The sequence below is a fragment of the Megalops cyprinoides genome, chromosome 1 (genome assembly GCF_013368585.1).
Source record: "Megalops cyprinoides isolate fMegCyp1 chromosome 1, fMegCyp1.pri, whole genome shotgun sequence".
NCBI classification, from domain to species: Eukaryota; Metazoa; Chordata; class Actinopteri; order Elopiformes; family Megalopidae; genus Megalops; species Megalops cyprinoides.
Window position 1 is genome coordinate 61,295,985 of NC_050583.1, and position 20,917 is coordinate 61,316,901.

General features: G+C 46.0%; 1 protein-coding gene across 10 annotated transcripts in view; it reads left to right on the forward strand.

Moving 5' to 3' along the window:
• The first annotated feature begins 4,719 nt into the window (after positions 1–4,719).
• rims1b (regulating synaptic membrane exocytosis 1b) overlaps positions 4,720–20,917 on the forward strand; it is a 92,049-nt gene continuing 75,851 nt past the window's right edge. For 8 of the 10 annotated variants that reach the window (XM_036525080.1, XM_036524985.1, XM_036525019.1 and 5 more), the window contains exon 1: positions 4,720–5,233. In XM_036525080.1, coding sequence (XP_036380973.1) covers positions 5,067–5,233 — 167 coding nt within the window. In that variant the 5' untranslated portion in view covers positions 4,720–5,066. The remainder of the gene's footprint in view (positions 5,234–20,917) is intronic. The other 2 variants (XM_036525046.1, XM_036525071.1) reach the window with 1 other exon arrangement.

Genomic DNA, 20,917 nt, shown 5'->3' on the forward strand with positions numbered 1-20,917 from the left:
ATTGTATTCTTTATTATTTATGGCTACAATGAACCTCATTGTGTGAATGAAAAGTTGTTAATACAAGATCACCAAAATAGCATACATCCCACATAACATTGTGCATGTATTGGGATTGTTAGTTAGCCGTCATCTCCTGGTCATTCCAAAGACTCATCACTCCTCTGCATTGAAGGAGATTAATTGGGAGTAGTGGTCCTACTATCGACTTACTATAGACTCCATTGATTGCAGTCATACATTAGCAGCTATAGTCACAGATATAGGGGTCATCTCCAAGACTATGGGCTACCAAGCTCAGGCAAGGCCCTAAGGGATTATCTACCCATCAAAAGAAAAATAAGTACAGCAGCTATTAATTTATTTCCCACTCTGTAGTGTATATAGAAAAGACACCACCTAGTCCTAAATATTTGGATTATACATTCGGATATAGGATAGGAGTTCCACATTACTTCCTGTCTTGACTTGTGACACTTATTCTGTCATTGTAAATGTCTTGAACCATGCCCCATCAGAGAGATATTATTAGATTAGACTGGTAGGAGGTTTCTTTTTTACAGTTCCATGTTTTAGAAACGTATTTGTAATGATTCAGGAAAGGAGTGACAAAAAAGGACACTTGAGAAAAACAACGACATTCCCTCTCAATAATGTTAATAGTGGTGAAAATGACAACTCAACGTGCTACAGTGCAAGCACACAAATATATCAGTTTAGAAAGGGGGGATACCAGCTGTGTAAAGGTACCTGCAGAGCACAGAGCAGTCATTTCACATTGAGATAAGGAGATGAGGCTAAAGCAAGAATTCAGGTGGTGGTATGATTAGAACATGCCAGGTAATATGAGAGACTAGGTTCAGCAATGTGAAGATTCTAAAGTGAAAATTAAATCTACAAGATGGAAAATTCCTGGAGAAGAGCAAAACATCAGGCTGCCTGATATTGCTGTGCCTAGGTTTGCAATGCAAGTAAATCAGCAGAGTCCAGCATATTCAGATAATCTGCAGGTAGTATGTGTCAACTTGCAGAGCATATGATTGCTATTACGATCATGACAAGAGAACCAGAGACAACCAACCGATTTATTACTGGCTAGGTTATTAGAAGATCCTGGGTAGTTTAGCAGCACTGCTTTTGAAGACGAAGAGGTCGCCTTATCTTCCAGAAGGTGGTGATTGTAGAGAGAGCAGCACATCCCATTAAACCAAGAATAGCACATGAAGTGCCTAGAAATAGGTGTGCTGCAAGACTCCCGCTGCAGCAGAAGAGATTACCTAAATGGCAAAATTATGGACAGAAGATAAAGACAGAGTTACCCTTCCAGGGAAGGTTGAAATTTGGATACATAGAGTCAATGCAGTTCTCTCCTGAGGTCGGGCTGATATTATAGTCCTGTAATGGCAACCGTAAAGTTGGAGAAAAGCTTGAGAAAAGCTTGAGAAAATGGATGCGAAAAATTCTTCATTTTTGGTCATTACCTCTGGTCCTAGATTTGTAGAAAAAATGAACCAGTGTAGTTCTGCCCCTCAGGTCAGAAACAGAAGAATACAAATCAGCAAAGGTCAGAGCAGACATGACCCTTCAGTTGTCATGAGACCAGGTGGTGCAGATGCAGGTACCATGGAATGTACACAGGGTGCAGATCAGGGTTCACCTTTGCACAGGAAAACATTAGGCACAATATGCAAGGGAAAAATAACTATAATTCTGCACAACAATTGTGTAGCATGGACATGAGGGGTGAAGGGGTGAAGCAGACATGCAATACATACAGACATAAAATACAATATATAGACAAAATATAGGGGCCACAGTATGATGTAGCGGCATGGAACAGGACTCACAATGCAAAGGTTGCAGGTTCAATTCCCTGCTTTGGCACGGCTGTTGCATCCTGGGGCAAGATACCTAACCCAGAATTGCCTCAGTAAATATCTGTATGAACAGATAGCATGTAATAATTGTGTATGCCACTCCAGATAAGAGCATCTGCTACACAACTGAAAACAACGACACAATAACTGGTGTAGGAGGAGGTCCGCAAAAGCACAGAAGAGTATGCAATTCATTGCAGAGAGCTTGGGAATCCAAAGTTTGTAGACAAGGTGAGCAGTTGGATCTGTAATTATACTAGCAAGGCAGAATATTTGAAGACTGGATGGCAACAAGATATAAGGCTTGTATTGATATGGGAGGGAGACACAGACACATAGACATACACACATACAATGTGCATAGGGCTATATCTTGTACACACACAAAAAAATGACAGACAGCTGAGATTCTCTTTTTAGGGTGACCAGATTGCAACTATTCAAAAATGTTCAGAGTGGTAAAGTCAACTTGATAAATAACATGAAAAAAGATAATCCCAAGAGACAGGTTAAGCAAAAACACACAAATTGTAACTACATACACAATCACAATTTTTAATATGTAACTGCTTAAAAATGTTTTACCCGTTTTGAGGTGATTCCCAACCATGTCCGAAAAACATTCTGACGAGGTTATAGCCTACATTTGAAAGATTACTGGACGTTTCCATAGTGAGTTTCGAGTTAGTCGAAAGTCTTACGAATATCGAATATCAAGCAAACAAATCTTTCTCGTTCACCAGCTGTCTGTCTGTACTGGACTGACATTCACCTCCGAACAGAAAGCATGGTTAACGGTATGATAATTTCGAAAATTGATTTAGAATTTAACGAGTTTAATAATCCTGACTCAAAAATGGACGAGCAACACACGGCTCATAAGTTGATCCGGCGACAGGACAGGGGTTTATAAAACAAGACTGTACCGTTTTTCCGGAACATTTCGTCCTGTGTATTTTTGAATTTGATTTTTGTCTCTTCGTCTAGCCACTTTATCCAATGGATAATGATAATTTATGGCATTTTGTCTCATCAAATCCAAATCCACTGGTCGAGTGTAACTGAGAGGAAACAGAGGAAACATAATGAAACATGTTATGAAACATTGCTTTGATATAGTGTTCTTAGTAGGTACTCAGTAGTACAGTATTATTGCCTTTGAAAACAGAGGACTTATGACTTGTACGAAACTGCTGTCATTCTCAGTATTTTCCACAGACCAGCGCTGTTTCCTCAGGAAACGGCATGAGGGAATTCATCTTCTTGATGACGTAATTTAACAGATTCAATGTTGCCATCTGCTGGACATTGTAGGATGAACAACAAATTAAGGAACAAGACAGCAATCACTAGTTTACGGGTGATTGGGACTTAGAGCTTATATCGCGCCATGCAATAGTTACTGTATAACATCGAATATGATACTGAATATTTACTACATAACCATGTTGGTAAAGAACGGATAAATCAGTGTAATTCCGCCTCAAAACAGGGTGCAAATGAAAATGAAAAATCATTGGAAGCAGCACAATAAAACTGAAACTGTATACCTCCTTGATCACAGTTGCTCAGTATTCATAAAAAGCAGGCATTTTTAGTGCGATTGAACAGGAACTGTCTCTTTGCCGGTTCATCTATCGGCAAAATTGTTTACCCATGCCATGTTTCATTCTCAGAATGCAGATGTGAGCACAAACTTCAACTTAATATTTCCAACTCTTTTACGGAAGGAATCGATCGTGCGGATACTGAGCGGGATGGACAGGGTTGAATTCGCGAATTCGCTGTCCATGGTCCTGAACAAAATCGACCGTGCTTTGAAACGGCTGATGAGCGTTGTAATGACAACCGACCGTATAATGTTCTACACAGTCGAGACACCACCTTTCGTATTGAACTTGCAAAACAGTAATATATATATAATATATTATATATATATATACACACACACACACATTCAGAAGGACATGTCAGACATGTGACCCCCGTCTTCTGTTTCGGATTTTATGAAGCACTTCACATGACATCGATTTCCATCTGAGCTATTTTATAATGATTTATTTTTGCTCTTTCTGGACAGTCATTGATGCTTACTCGATCAGTAATATTGTGAGCACTGTGGAAGCGACAGCATCACCATTCGAGGCGCAAATACATGCACAGTTCGAATACTAAGGCATCCTCTTGATCCTCATACAGTACACACGAGGATGATGACAGCGCAAATTGGATATTCAACATACTTTGCATGAGCGTGGCACGTGATACAATCCGACAAATTCAAACTGAGCGGAGTGAATAATGCCTGTCCTTAGATAATGAAAGTTTAAGACCTGTAACACAGGAACTACAAAAACAGCGTCCCCATATAGTCCCTTCAACAGACGTCATGAGACATGCATTGTGATTCGATGAAGAATTAGGGAGTAGCCACCGAAAGTGTTCTTTAGTATCTTGAATGAATGAGAGGCAGAGAATGCGATGACGCGAACGCGCCTAAGAAAAATGGGTTCCTACTTTCACCGGCGTCTCGGCCCCTCGTGCGCGAGCCCGGAGGGGAGAAGAGGTGTGTAATGCTTGTAAAGAGGAGGCGCGTCACCAATCGACTAAAACAGGAAACAGGGACGGGAAAAGAGGTTGTGTTTGCGTATGGTGAGCCCCCATTCTCAAATGAGTGAGCGCGTCTCCGTTCGAGGAAGGTACGCGCTCGAGGGGCTGCGGTCCCATTGACTGCTCCGTCTCCCTGACAGCAGCAGCATCAGCAGCGAGAGGGAGCGTGTGTGTGTGAGCGAGCGAGAGAGAGAGAGAGAGAGAGAGAGAGAGAGCGGGGAGCGCCGCACGGACTCCTCCTAGCCATCATCCAACACCAAGCCCAAGTCCGGTGGCAGCGACATCTCTGATCAGCCAACTGATCCCGGTTCCTTGAGCTCATGTCATCTCCTGGCGAAGAGATGGGCTGCTCGTAACTGGAGGTGGAGGGGAGAGGCGGGCAGGCGGGGGGTGGGGGGAGAGAGAGAGACAGGAGAAAAAGCCGAACAGAAACAAAAGCACAACCGTGGGTGCCCGCAACCATGAAAGGCTTGCACTGTTTGCAAGAGCCGCTGCTCTGCCCGTGGACTATGTCGTGAGGAGTGCCTTTCTTCGCTCGGGTTTTCGTCAATAAAACGACACGCCAAGGAGGGGTAAAAGATGTCCGCCTCTGTGGGGCCCCAAGGCGGCCCTCGCCCACCCACCGCGCCGCCTGCCATGCCCGATCTGCCGGACCTCAGTCACCTCACGGAGGAGGAGAGGAAAATTATTATGGCAGTGATGGTACGGCAGAAGGAGGAAGAGGAGAAGGAAGAGGCCATGTTAAAGTAAGGAATGATTATGTTTTTTCACAGAACGTTATAACCCCCATTCATAACTGAGGTGTCTGTGTCCAGAGGGCAGATGATCGCCAATCCGCCATCGTCTGGGCTATTTATCCAAAATGATAGACATATACCTGCCGTTTTCCATTAGCATCATCACACACCCTTTCGCTAGCCATAGCCCTAGGCTATCTGTGAATATATTTGCGTGGACTGAGGTTACGCCAGCGGCGTGCCCTTGCTTGTAGCTCTTCTTGATAATTTACTTCCTAGATTGGTGCCAATGGACAGGACCGGTCTGCCCTGTGTGGTACATACTCCAGAAATTCCGAACAGAGTGTCCCTGATGTAATTCACCAAGCAAACTGAACAAAAATGCATCGCTACACAGGTTCTCTGCTGTCATGGATGGAGTTACAAATGCAAAGGCTTTGAATATATCGTATACGTTTAAAGCATGAAAAAGAACACATGACGGCCGGCTAAGCAAGTCGATGGTTACACCCGGTGGTCAAGGAGTGAGACAGGGTAATGAAATAAACAGGGTCAGCAGTTACAGGTGTAACTTGGATAGCTGGGGAGAAGGGGTGTGACAGAGGGGAGAGGACGGGAGAAAAATCGTATAGTACATGGCTGAATCCTCCCTGTCCTAGCTAACTGAAATGTTCTGTTTCCCCTTCCCGTCTCCCATTCATCTCCTCAGTTTAAACCGGTGGTGAGTAGATCCTATAGCCCGTTCAATACGTTTTAACGCCGTTCCCCCCAAGCAGCAGGTTATACATGTGTGTGCATACCACATACAAATAATTTACCACCGACGCTGATATACAAAAACCGCACGCTTCTGAAAGATGTCCTGCTGTATATTGTGCCAAAGGATAGAACAAACCGGCAGCAACGATGATGTGGTGCATTAAATTCTTTACACGATTCATTCATTCCTGTGATCGAATTCCCCGAAGTGGCTTTCATATTCGCTCGTCGGCGAGCGGGGTGTGGTTGATAATTTTAGCTTGGTGTAGGCCGGCACTTGTTCAATACGTTTTTTTGACCTATAGATGAGCCATTGGAATACCTGTAAGGCAGAGAATGCATCTCGTCTTAGCGGTACTAAAAGCATCTCCTGTTTTATCGAAATTTTCATTATCTTGTCTGTGGTTCATGCCATTTCCTGCTCTCTCCCCCAACACCCCACCCCCAACGTTGTGGCATACATAGAGCGCGAAAGAGCCGCGTCTGGTGTTTTCCTCCACATAGGAGAAAATTCGCATGGATTGTCATCGTGACAGAATGAAACAGTGCGATTTTTGTCTACCCTATGGACTTTTTTTTGGAGGATCTGAATTGGAGGAACAAGCAAACCCCATTTGTTGGGGGGCAATCATATGAATAAAAAAAATAATGCATTTGAATCACACAGAACTCACACAGAAGATTAATTTCCTGTTCTGCCGATGACTATTTACTGTTTACAAATGTACATTTACCGGTCTTCCTAATTTATACAGTATACAGTAACAACATTTACATCTTGAACATTTAACACCATTTAAAACAAATAAACAAACAATACTAGTTTGTAAGTAATAATCTGAACAATTAAGATACCCACAGTTATGTTAATGCTACCTACAGGTTTGTGTCATGCTGTTTAGTCAGCATTTTTTCTTTGAGGTCAAGTGGTGATTTCACTTAAATTTTCTTTAGCTGTTGCTTTTTCTAGACCTGTGATGGCTTCATCTCCAGGAAGTGCTTCTATTAGGAACAGTTTAATTTTGTATGGACAGGCAACAGGGTATTTACTCGGACAGTAAATATTGTTTCCAGACAAAGATGCATCTTAACAAATTATTACCGAGACAGAAAGCAGGGTTGGTCCTCTTGTTCTGTTTCAGTATGGTTGATTTCTGTCACATGGACATATATTATCAGTATCTTCATTGATATCACAACAGCTGATTACAACAAAACCACCAAATAAAGGAGTCTCTCTAGAACATTCAGGATTGAAATGGCTAGTCTATTAAATACAATAATTAATTGACATATCAACATAATGGGAGAAAGGACTTCCTTCATGGAAGGATGTTTATTTTTGTTTACTTTTTCCTGCATATTGGCTGTGTAATGCTGAGTCTAAAACCAGGCAGAGAAACCTGATTAGTATCTCTGCAAACCACAAATACCCAAAAATATGATGTCATATTTCTTGGAGTGGTGCCACTGGTCCTGTCACCATAGCTGATACCTCTGTGAGAAGAGGGGATGTGACAGTATGTGACAGTGCTCTTTTTCACTACACAACATTATAACTCCAGATGTCATTATTAATTGGCTTTCAATTTGCTTTTAATGGTTGCAGAAGCTCAAACCAGTATGCATAGTCTAAGGACTATTGCAGGGAACGTTGTAGCCGCACCTGGGGTTTAGGATATCGGTCCCATCTTGGGTTGGGAACAGGGCAGAGTGTATATCTGTATGGAGCCTTTACCTTGTTAATTTGAGCAATCCATCCATGCATGCCTGTTTACTTTACCTGGGGCGCCTGGGAACCTCCATATACTGCTACAGTTGCCTCACTGCAAGGGATGAGAGGTGCAACAGCAATTCTGTCTTTTGTTCACTCTGGTGAAACTGACACTGTACATTTTAAAGCAGTGACTAGGTATCCCTGAGAAGAAGCTATTGCACTGCAAAGAGACTCACGTTGAACAAATTCAGCAAATTTTCTTGAGTATATCTTTTTCCTGTTCATGTGTTTGCTACAAGAACCCAGAAGGATAAATGTTTTGTACATTTCATGGACAAGACTGAAGCAATGGGCAGTTGATCTGTTTCATAACAGTCAGCTTCCATCACTGGGGGTGTTTGTGCCTTTGTGGCCCATGGAATATGAGCAACAGTCAGGAGGAAGAGAGAGAGAGAGAGGGATGGAGAGTAGTTGTGAACATTTAGATACTTTTCTGAACTTAAAGAGGTCAATTGCAGATTGGTTGAAGGTTCCCTTTGTTAAACTAGGCAAAAGTCCTCTTGATTACTGAACACAACACAAACACCTTGTGTGTAAAGTTAATCAGCCTCAATAAGGTGTGTCAATAGAAACTGCAGTTCCCTTGCCTGCTTGGGAAGCAGGAAAGTCCACCAGCTGCTCCTGGGAGCTCAGCAACTGGACTTGATAAGCTGATCCAGCTCCCTTTCATCTTCTCCCCATGAGTGCAGACACAGTCAGAGATGCTGGTTAGCCGGCCCTGAGTCCTTGGAGTAGGGTTAATGATTACCCAGAAGGAGGCCATGGGTGCCACGCACCTGTTCAAGTAGGGTCTCCCCTCACCACCCTTCCCCTGTGCTGGCTACTGCATCCCTCAGGCCTCTCCCTCCCTTTTTGTTCTAATATTCCAGAATCTACAACTCAGTCTTCAGGTTTTCGCCTAGTCAATTGATGAATGTTGGATTTAACACGGGAAATGCCTACGTTTTGGTGAAATAGATTCATCACTGATTGTTTGGAGATAGTTTGTGTCACTTTAATTATTTCTTTAGCCCCTTTTAAATGATCAGGTTTTTACATCTCATGCTGTGTAACCCATTCATATTGCCGGACTATTAGGTTAAATACCTCGAACAATTTGGGTAGAGCACCTTGCATTATACAAACAGAGTCCCACTCAAGATGCAAACCCACAACCTTCCCCTCCAGGTCTCAGAGGCAATAACCACTACTCCACATAACTGTCTGAACAGCTTAGAAGGCCTAAATATCACATTATGAAAGACAGAGAAATCATCTTAGTTTGTGCATTATAAGGAATAGCTTGGGTGTGTTTTTACAGCATTTTCCCCGTGAGTTTGGTCACACCTCGTCAGGTCAGGTTTCGCTTGGTGAAAAGGTTGTGAATCTTTCACACAAATCACAGCTCTGTGTGGCATGTGAAGAGGAGGTGGTTGAAGAGGAGAGAAAGATCACAACCACATGAGGGGGCCAGGTAACTGTGGACCACATGCTTGAAAAGCATAGATACAGAGAGCTGCGGTTTGGGCAGATACTGCTACATCACTGCACAAAACCTTTAGACTCGGAAGTTGTGTGAAGCACTGAGATTCAATATCCTGTGATCCTGTGTAGGAGAGGAGACAGAAGGGGTAGAGCTCCGCTGAGCTCCAAAAAAAGCCCACTAACTCTCCATGTAGTCCCTGAATGTGTAGACAGCCTTTTACAATGAGAACATTTGTATGAATGTTTTTAGAGTAACATGCATATTGGATAAATAGACTGGACTGCATTTTCTCTGTGAAATATTCCTGTATGTGGGAATGTTTCCTTATATGAACTTTGAGCCTCAGGCGTTTTGAATACTTCGCTGACTAGACATCTGAATTCGGGGAAGCCGGCCCAATGCAGTGATTATATGGCATGTTTTTCACTACTGAGGACAGCTTCCTCTAAATGTCACTGAATTGGTTCTTACGACTCCGGGTTGAGTGGCACCCAGGATATTGTGCAGGACTAACATGTTCTGCACCACATTCTCTCATTCCATCAACCTTGCACTATGTTGGCCAGTTGTCAGCGTTTTTTTTTTTTTCCCTCATCAGATCGCTAATCATGAACGTGCTGGATTTCAGGAGTGCTTGATCGGAAATGCAGAGAAAAAGAAGGCCCATCCTGTCTCGCCTTTAGCTTTCTCTTCTGTCTGACTAGCGCCGTGAAGCCCAAGCTGCTGGTCCCATCATGCACTGGTGCTCCTCCGTTCCCTGCAGCCTCTGCCCGCTGCAGAGGGAGCAGATGAATTGGAAGTGCAAAGGACAAGCGCAGGCCACTTAGAGATGAGTTATTTCTCTTTGGCTTTGCTCTTTTATGACAAATGGACAGTGGAATAAGGCATTTAAGTCTGGTGCAGACATATGCCCGGCCAAGATTTGTTCTCCGGGCAGAATCGAGCGTGGCATCAGCTTGGATTTTGGTCTGACTCACAGAGAGCAGTCCCAGCTGTGTGCTGTTCCACCCCACCTGTGCAACTTGCACACCCACACATTTCTTGGGGAAAGCATGTATATTCAGTTACATGCTTTCTGAAAGGGTCTGGCTTTGTTGTGCATATCCTTCAGAAGAGCTCAGCGTAGACTGCAAAATGCACAGTTATGTGCACATAATGTGCTACAGTTGTAATGCTGTGCTGTGTGGTAAAGCAATGAAAATCCCATAGACGTTGCCTCACCTTGCTAAATTCAGATTTCTCTGTGATTGTTTAATGTAATGTTAAACAATAATAAAACTGCTCGAAATGAAACTTTTTCTTATTTTCTTTATTTTGGAGAGGCTGTCTGCAATCTGCTCTATAACAGGCAGTCCTTGTGAGCTGATGTATAAAACACTGGAATTACTTTTGTGTTGAGGCATCAGCAGATATTTGTCAGGAAGTAGGGTGAAAAGGGTCAAGTGTGTCTTAGCTGGTGTCAATAGGCTGCATTGTTAGCATGCATTTAGTGTTGTTATAGTTTCAGTGTGTTAGGTATCAGTGTCCTGAGTGTCAGTGTCATTTGATTTGGCTTTGGTGTCTGTTAATTCACTTACAATTATTTTCATAATATCAGTAACAGAAATCTGCCTGTTGGAGATATAGGCAGTAAGAGACACTATGGGATTATGCAGTGGAAACACCCCTCTCTTCATCTAACATCTTTTGTGGCTCTAATGAACAGGTTTACTTCAGCTGAGTTCAGCTCAACGCTGTACGTTCCTATATAAACACAATGTGTTTTTATCAGTTGCAGTGTTATTAGTATTATTATATGTATACAGACCTCAATTAAAAACACACACACGCACACACACACACGCACATGCACACACACACACACACACACACGCGCATGCACAGACACACACACACACACACGCACACGCACACGCACACGCACACGCACACGCACACACACACACACACACACAGACACACACACACACTAAAACACCAGTAGTTCAGCATGTTGTTTATCCATATTGCAAGGCTGTCTTTGGGGCTGCGGTGTTTCCACAGACCCCAGCATCAGTTGTGTTTCTTTTCTATTCAGTGCGATCAGTGAGTGAAAGATGCTGCATACCCTGACAGAGAGGCTGAGTGTGCTAAAATGTTGCTGGTCGATCATCAGTTGAGTAAGGTTTGATCTCCACAGTCAGGGTGTGTATATTTATTTGTTCTGGAAAATCAACTGGAAGAACCCTCGCCTGAGGCTACTCAAAAGCATTATTCCTGGTCTGTGGCTCTTCTGACTTTTGTCAGATGAGTTGTCCACTCATTGTATGTGCATACGGAGTCTTTGCTTTGTACACCGTCAGAGTATGCCACTCCTGTAATGGTTCAGTAATGTGTCTGTGGTACACTGCTTATTCACCTCTGTTTCACTGTGGGCAGGCATGTTAGGGCCCTGTTTATCAAGGTATGTACGCTTGTAAGGGACTGATTTTTTTCTGTGTGAATGCATATGCAGGACCCTGGTTCTATAGACTGTATGGTCCTATTTCTGTCTGTTCACATTCCTGTAATGGAGACGTCTTTCCATATATATCAGTAAGGACCTGTGTCTCTTGCTGTGTACATACAGTATGTAGAGGGCTCTTCCGCTGCATTGTGATACTAAGTCAATTAATTGCTAATAACTTGCTGTTGTAGGGACAGGTCCAGTAGGTATCATGTTTCAGCTGTTAGGGCAACTCTGCGCCCTGGTTCCAGGACTGAGCCCTGGCCCACTGGCACCGTCCTGTTTCTGAAAGGGAAATGTGAACATCTCCCCTTGCTGCTCTTGATGCTTCTGAAAATAAATATATGCACACTGTTGAAATATTCATGAAGCCTCAGGGTTGTAGACTCCCCCGGTCTTCAGAGAGCCGCATGTTGCAGGGCAGGGTAGGGCAGGGCGAGGCAGGAGTGCGGGTGTGTTACCCTGACCAAAGGCGGGGGTGCGTTCGATGGGCTGGGCATCAGAGGACAGCGTGTCAAGCACGACCGCTGCCCCCAGGTGACTGGATGTGGCCAGTCGCAACTTGCCCGGGCTGCAGAGGGCCTCAGGACACCGGGTGCATCCGCCGGCCAGCACCAGATCACCCCCTCCATGCCTTCCCCCAGAAAACAGACGCTGTCCAAACAAACCAAACAAACAGGAAGCTGGAGGAGGGGGAGAGAGAGATCAGCTGCAGTTGTTCCCGAGTGTGGCACATTGCTGAAGTTCGATACAAAGCGTTGAGCGGCGCCGGGGGTCCTGTGATGTCCCAGCTGCAGACGAGAGGCACAGATTTTGCAGCCCGGCTCCTGTAATCTCCCTGCCAGCCCTGCGTTCCCACCGCCTGTGTGTGCGCTTCCGGCGTCGAGTGCATCTCTGACTCTAATCCCTCGGAAGGAAAAAAAAAAAAAAAAAACACAGGGAGGCGGTAGATGACCACTAAGACTCTCGCTGGAGGACGAGCCTTTTAAAAGCTGCTCGGTCCCACCCATCCCTTCGCAGAGTCCTGCATCTCGCACTCTGGCACCGTGACCGCACAGAGGGGCACGCTGTCTTAGTAGCCTGTCTGCAATTTCCTGGCGAATCACCCAGCCCAAAGCGCACCAAAAGTCCATCAGCAGAAGACAGCAAAGCTCCATCAGAGACAGGGACAGCAGTCTGATGTGGTAGCGTAGGAGTAGGGCTTGCAACCCAAATTTTTACAATTTACAGGTTCAGTTCCCAGGTGGGGCAGTGCTCTTGTACCCCAGAGCAGGGTGCGTAACATGATTTGCCTCAGTAACTATTCGGCAGCATATATGGGTAAGGTGTAAAAAACATACGCTATGTAAGTCGCTCTGTATAAGGAATTGCTCTGCAATTAAAGTATGTCATGCAATATATAATGGATGGGTGGGGGGTGGAGTTGCGTTACTGGTGTCAGGCAGTCGCTCTTGCTAACAGAGCACAAGCTGCTGGACGAGGAGCTCCTGCCTGGGGAAGCAGGAACAGCAGTGAGGAGACTCAGTGAGAGACAGGACAGTAGGTCCTGGCCCTCGGTCACTCAGCAGGACTATAGTGCAACAGGCATCCACCCTCATTTCGGCAAGCCTGCTTTTTTCATGGCTAATTATTTCCAGCAAAGCATAGACTATGTCATACATAGTGTGTGGTGAACTGGTAAGGAGCAGAGCTTATAACCGAACGGTTGCTGGTTCAATTCCCCACTGAGGCACTTCTGGCGTACGCTAGGTACTTAGACCACAATTGTCTCAGTCAACATCCAGCTGTGTAATTGGATAAAATTTGTAACTTGTGTAAATTCCTCTGGACAAGAATTTCTGCTAAATGACGATAACGTAATGTAATATAGATATGAAACTATCCTATGCAGCTAGCCATGTATTCCATGTAGTTATGCCAAGTCCTAATGGGTTGGAAAGTGGTGCAAAATTGAAACCGATAGTGAACCTTCTAGCTTACCCAGTGTAAAATCTGATGGTCTTTTTTGTTCAAACTCAATTTTCAGATTAAAAACACATCTATTTGCAGTAGGGTGGGGCGGGGTGGGAAGGTTTATTGTGAGAACAGGTCTGCATCTTTAGTATTAGATGTTAAGGGAGGTATGAGGGGAAGGTAGTCTATCTTTACGTGCTGGATGACAGACAGGGCTCATTCCCCTTTCTGACGGGTAAGGGGTGCTCCTGACATTGAGTGTCTGTGTTCTGGACTAAAATAAAGGTGATGGAGATGGTGGCTGGTTTGTTTCAGTGCAGAGTCAGCATCCATCACCAGCAACGCACATATACATCAGAGCACCAAAGCAGCACGTCTCAGTGGATCTGTTTCTTTTAAACGGCCACTCATTTTTGCCTTTTGACTGCAACCCCTCTGATGCAGAACTCCACTTCTTACAGATGCATATCGGTACACTTCTAGCACTCTCCATTTTTCTTAAGTTGAAGTGACAGCGGCTAATTCTTGACTGGCTGTAGTACTAATAGGAGCGGGAAATTTGATGCATATGTGTCCATACCACTGTCTGTCCATACTACTATCTGATAACTCTTACAGCTTACAGCAGGGAGAGATTGTTAATCTCTTCCTTTTTGGGTTGGCTGTCAGACCCTCTCATGACCAGAACTGGGGTGCTAAGTCGTGCATGTCTGTGCACATCTGCATGCATCTGCACATGTCTGCGCAGACAAGGCATTTGTCAGGATTGTTGGTCAGCTGTAACCAGAGCCCCAGGCATTTTGAGAAGGAAGGGGGCGATCAGGTTAATGTGACTGTCAAAAACTACACGCCATTAGCTTAGGGAACTGGAGCAAGCCTCCTGGCAGAAACAAGCAAGAAAAAAAAAAAAGAAAATCAAAGGCATCGGGCTCCGGACTCAAGCGAGCGGGTTTTGTTCACACTTGGCGGCCCAATGGGCTGTCTCCTGACTTGCCAAGCCCGCCCACCACCGTCGTGTTGCCAGGTGATCGCGAATGACCAGGCACAACAAACAAACAAACAAACAAACACAGACGACCAGGCCTATCGGGCCCTCCTTTATTTTGGGAGCTCGGGGATCTGGCGTGTCGGCGGCGTGGAGCATATGCGCCGGGCAGCGCCGGGGGCGGAGGGCAGGCTGTGGGGGGGCTCGCGGTTTCGCAGGCCGTGTCACAGCAACACGGCGGCGCGCGGGAAGGCTGTCCCGGCCCCCCTGGAGCTGTGGCACTGAGAGCGCGCCCACACGTCACCCGGGCACCGCTGGCGATCAGCTGTGCTCACTGCTGCCCGCATTTACACGTTTCTGGCTGGTTACTCTGCTTCGCAGCAATTAGATCCATTAAACGCTGGATTTCACTGCAGGCAGAGAGCGGGCCGACCGCGGAACGGCACGCCGGGAGACGGCGCAAGGAACGCTCTCCGTTTGGTCCTCAAGGAGCCCGGCTGTCTGAGAATAAAGGAGGGGGAAATCACAGTTGTTTGCGTCTCGATGCAGACGGATCAGGGTCTGCGTCGGTGCACATGCAGAACAGAGACGCGGGTCTCCCTCCTGTCTGATTGTCATCCTCACATATCCCCTAATCCCATTTAAGCAGCCAGATCTTTGCCGGAGCAGCCAAGAAAAAGTAGCAGCTGATGCTGTCAGGTGTGTCATCAGGTATCGGAGAGAAAAACGCATCTCTTCCTCCGAGACATGACTGAATAAATATTTGTCAGGCTTGTCTTTTGACGAAAATAAACATAGCTCTTGCCAGAGACACTGTTTCAAAGAACCTTCCTGAGCTGCAGTGCCCCATTGGGAATTCCCACCATCACTTGGTCCAGAGTTTAGTGCTCTGGCCACCACATGTCTTTCTGTCTATGCCATTAGTGATCCCTCGCTCATCATTGGGCCTGTTCCCATGGTCTGGACTAGGCCCTGTTGATTTGTTTGTTGGCAAAGCTACAGCTCTTCTTTCGAGATGTGGGACATGGACGTGAGCAAATATTTGCCAGGATTGTCTTTCTGTAAAGATAAACAAAATTGGTTTCAACAGAGCTGAGGGTTTCAAGGTTTCTGGGAAAAAAAAGTTAACGCTGAATTATGGATCAGGGCTGAAAATAGATTCACACTTGGAAGCAGTTCCTGAAATATTTAAATATTCACTTCGCTGGCTTCTGTTGATGTTCTATTTCTGTTTTGATTTGATTTTTTTTTACATTTTTTATTTAATTTCAATGTGTTAATTAGAAGTGCATATTAAAAGCTTAGTATGGTGAGAATGTATGTGTTTTATAGAAAGAGACAGGGAGAGAGAGAGAGAGAGAGAGAGAGATAGAGAGAGGTAACGAACTGTTTAAATCTCTGTTCAAAGGCAAAATTTAGTATTGATGTGGGGACTTTGGCCTACTGTACAAATCCATCACAATGTATTGTGACACAACTCAGGATGGGGATGGGTGTGTTATGTAGAAAAATGCAACCCAGGAGACAGCCACGCAGTTTTAAAGCAACAAGAAGATTTATTAAAGGGAGAAAAAGGCTCAAAACACAATTTGGAGGAAATGTAAACTCAAAACTACAAAATGCCAATGCAAACGACAGATAAAAACAGAATTCTAGGTCAAAATAAACTCAACAAACTCTTACTCCCTGCTCTTTCACTGTTATTCTCACCCAGACAGTTAGCCAGAGAGCTTTTTAATGCTGGGCTGATTGATCAAATTGGCCTCAGCTGGGTACCATTTCCCAGGAGCAGGTACATTGTCCAAGTGGCCAGGAGATGGCAGAGTTTTAGCCACACCCTAACTCTGCCTGCCCGGCCGCCACAGCATATGGCCAATGTGCACCCCAATGTGCACCCCAATGTGCATCCCAATGTGCACCCCAACGTGTGCCCAGCATTACTGTGACTATTTGTTGTGTTTACAGCTGGGACAGAGCAGGATAGCATTTTGCGGGATAAGCTTTTGGACTTGTTTCTGCTCAGCAGAGAAAACACAGAAATGGTGCTGTATGCTTTGGTTCACTTCACTGTATTTATTTGACTTTTGCATTTGATATTAAACTTATTCTTCTAATTAGCCCGGCTCTGAATCAGCGGCGTGTGTCTCCAGCACCTGGAAGACCGGTTCCGTTGAGAGAGGAGGAGATGTGTCTCTGTGTTTCAGGTGGCTTCGCCGTGTGTGTAGTTTCTGTTCAGGAACAGCAGGGTGCCGGCTGTCTTTGCGGCGTTTCGAGAAATGAATCCTGCATGTTCCGAAAAGCCACGCATTCTGCACTTTGTGTTCCTTTTTGCACTGATTGCTTTATTGTCACCAAAGACTTTGAAAAGTTCCCATCTTTCTGCTGTCTGCTGAGGAACCGGTAGCTTGTATCCCTGAAGGTAAACTGTTTTTTGGGGACTTGAGCGGTGTTTGACAAGCCAGACTTAATTAAGAAGTTTGCGTATATGTGAGTGTGTGTGTGTGTGTGTGTGTGTATGCACTTCTTGTTGGGACTATCTTTTCCTGGACCAAACTCAATCAAATTAAATCAAAATAACTTTATTTTTCCTGTGAGGGAACATCTTGTATGGTGACAAAAAAAACATCCGAGCATATCAGAAATGCAACAAAGACATTTCAAGTAGTGGCTTTATGCATAAAACACAAGATGTGCAGTAGTCCAAAACCAAGTCAGAGTTCAATTTGTGGTAGAGACTCATGGGAACGGACCCACCTGTATCACAGATAACGTGTGTTGCTGTGCCCAGACTGCCTTGAATTCTAGTTAATTATTCTCTGCTGTGCTTTCGGCTCACCTGTCTCCAGAATAAGTCTAGTTTGTGGGACAGCTTCTCAGGATGTTGAATTCCAATTTGCCAAAAAAAAAAACAAAACTGGGAGAGGAATTCAAATGTAGTTTCAAAGCATTTGCAAGGAGGCTTTGGCTGCTGCCGTTCACTGGTGCCAATCTGCAAAGGGACCCTGAAACACAGTAATGTCTTCCTGGTACTGCCTGGCTATGACTCATCCCTTCACAGTGGAGGCTATATCAGAAATAAAGAGACTCCGAGAAGCGCCTGGATGCTTGAGTGCAAGATCTGTCAGTCAGATTGGGGAGGTAAAACTCATTTTAGAATGTAACAATGAAAAGTGACAAAACAATTTTATGGTATCTGAATATAATTGAGACACCTCACTGCTCTGCACCGTCAGGGAAGCCTTTTTGTTTTTGACTGTGCAGACACAAATGCCAAAAGTGGGCGTGGCCCAGGCAGGGGTTGGCTTTATAAGCTGAAGAAGTTAATTGTTAATTAATCCAGCAAAAAAAAGGATGAATCTAGACTTTTGGATTCAGTCTCTTGAAATTCAGCATCTAACTTGCATCTTCTAAAAATATCTCTTTTAAGAAGTGGGAGATAACTAGGTCATCTTCTCGGAGAAACAGCACTTCTCTTCATCTTCACAATGAATATTAAAAGCATGAGGCGCATGATTTTGAAAATAATGGGAGAGAAAGCAATACTGATGAAGGTGTGAGCTTCAAAATAACGTGGAGCAGCCCAAAGAACCGAACCGGCGGTCGACTGTGAGAGTGGGCGGGCGCTGGGGGTTAAAAAAGCAACCATGCTAGAGAGGTAGGGAGTTCTCTCGGGTGAATCCCTGTGACCAGGCGTGGCAGCTGTGCGTGGCACACCATGCGATGACAGAGTCGTACATCCACCGTTCCTCAAAGGATTAGGTGGTCATAATCAACCATATCTATTTATAGATGGACATCAGTACACTTGATCCCACCCTGTGTGCGTAAACACTTCCCAGCCTTGTGGACCTCCCTTGTACAGAGATGTTCCCCCCCCCCCCCCCCCCCCTTCCTTTTCTCCTTATTTATTTTTTCTGCCATTCCCCTGTGTCCTCCTCAGCAGCAGGAAAAGAGTGAATTAGCACAGCCATGCTCAGGCAGAATGCTGGGTGACTGTGAGGATTTGCATGCCTTGAGCCGCGAGCAGGTCAAGCGCTGGGGAAACTCCGCCGTTCCAGTGCTTACGGCCCCCCCGGCCCCTCCCGGCCCGGGCCTGGAACTTGCGCTCCCATCGGGGGCAGGCAGCTGGTGCTCTCACTCGGGGAAGCGCTGTCCGGCCAGGCGGCGGACGTCTGCCGGCGCTTGTGCCCGCGGGGGCCAGCAGGGAGTGAGTGGGGGGTTTGGCCTTTGATCAGCACATGCGCCGCTGCCCCCGCTTCCAGCGCCGGCCCCACGTGCGGCTGCAAGGCGGGGGGGGGGGGGGCAGAAAGCCGAGCCGGCAGGAACTGCTCCTTCCTGACTTTGTGCCTTAGAAATCTCCCAAATGTTCCCTCTATACAGGAGGGCTCCTTCTGCACTGCGCCATTCAGCTGCGGTGAAGAAAGAGAAGCGAGAGCAGATGGTGACTCTCGACTCCAGCACAGGCTTCCAACGAGTGCATTATTTATTTATATAGCAGAGGGTGACATACAGAGCCTTACAGAGAAAGTGAGGGGGGGAATGTGTGCATGTGAGAGAGAGCAGAAGAGAGAAGAGGAGAAGGAAAAGAGGGAGAGAGACGAAAGGCAGATAGGAGAATGTATATACAGAGAGAGAAGGTAGATAGGAGAGACAATGTGTGTAAGAGGTAGAGGGAGTAGAGATAGAGAGAGAGAGAATGACAGAGAGATGGAGGAGGGAGAGAAAGAGGGAGAAGGTGTGTGTGTGAGTGTAGGGAAGTGCAAGGGAGGAGGGAAAGAGAGAGAGAGAGAGAGAGACGCTGGTGCACAGCCTATTCAGCACTCCCAGAACTCAACAGCATGAAAGTTTAATGAGCAGGCATTCCGCTTGGGCTGCCCAGGATTTCTGTGTGTGACTGGTCAGGGAAGACTCTGGCTTGTCCCAGAATAGCAGTCACAGTGCCGTCTCTCACATCACTCACTCACACATCCAGCACCTTCACCCAAGTGTGTATTTTTTGAGTGGATGACAGGGTTTTTGAGGCTGAGTCTATGTGTGTGACTGGGCATGTGTGTCCCTGTGTGTGTGTGCGTGTGTGTCTGTTTGTGTCTGTGTGCGTGTGTGTCTGTGTGTGTGTGTGTGTGTGTGTGTGTCTGTTTGTGTGTGTGTCTGTGTGTGTGTGTGTCTGTGTGTGTGCGTGTGTGTGTATGTGTGTGTGTGTGTGTGTGTGTGTGTGTGTGTGTGTGTGTGTGTGTCTGTGTGCGTGTGTGTCTGTGTGTGTGTGTGTGTGTGTGTGTGTGTGTATGTGTGTGTGTGTGTGTGTGTGCGTGTGTGTGTGTGTGTATGTGTGTGTGTGTGTCTGTGTGCATGTGTGTCTGTGTGTGTGTGTGTGTGTGTGTGTGTGCCTGAGTGTGCCTGCAAGTACCTGCCTGTGTGTGTATATATGCATGTTCATATGCACGCACATGTGTGTGCATGTGCGTGGGGAGGTTCTGCCGTTCTCTGTGTGCTGACGCTAATGGTGGCTTCTGCGGGGCGGAAGTCGGGAGTGATGGAGCGGCACTCTGCTTTGGGGAATTAAACGGACATGGAAATAAAAGAGAGAGAAGGAGCGATGCTGGCTGCTGAGTGCTCTGAGTGCAGAGATTGGTGAGGGGGTGGAGTGGGCTCTCTTCCTGTCCACAGGCACTTCCTCTCTGGCCTCCTTTACCCCGCCTGTGACCCTGGACCCCATCCCCCTGCAGCGTCAGTCAGCACTACAGGGATGAGAACGCATTTCCGCCATCTCCTCTCGGACCCTACTAAACACCTCCTGTAAAAGGCAGTGGTTTCACGCGAAACTGGAGGAGGCGGAGCGACCCGCTCTTCCGTATCCTGTGGGTGCCTTCCTTCACCCAGCTGCCTATCCTCTCCATTACACCTGTCCTCTGCACTGCACCAGCTTCCTCACTGCTGCAGGACCCTGGGCAGAGTGGTCTCCTGAGAGAACTAGGGTGCAGTGGCAAGCTGGTGATGGCTTCTCCCCGCTGGTGATATGACTGTAATGAGCGGACTCCTACAGCACCCCAGCCTCTCCGATCATTCTGAAGAGGTGTGGCTCCCACAGCTGTCCTGCTGTAAGTCTGGCTGTCCTGATGTTATGGTCCTGTCCTCTCACATCTCACGTGCGAATGGGGGACCTGTGTGTAAGGGGGCCGTGTGACCAATGGCATTTCACCTCTGGGTTTTCCTTAGCAATTGGAGTGTACATCTGCTCTGGTCCTTGTGGTAATGGGCATCTCCATTACCTC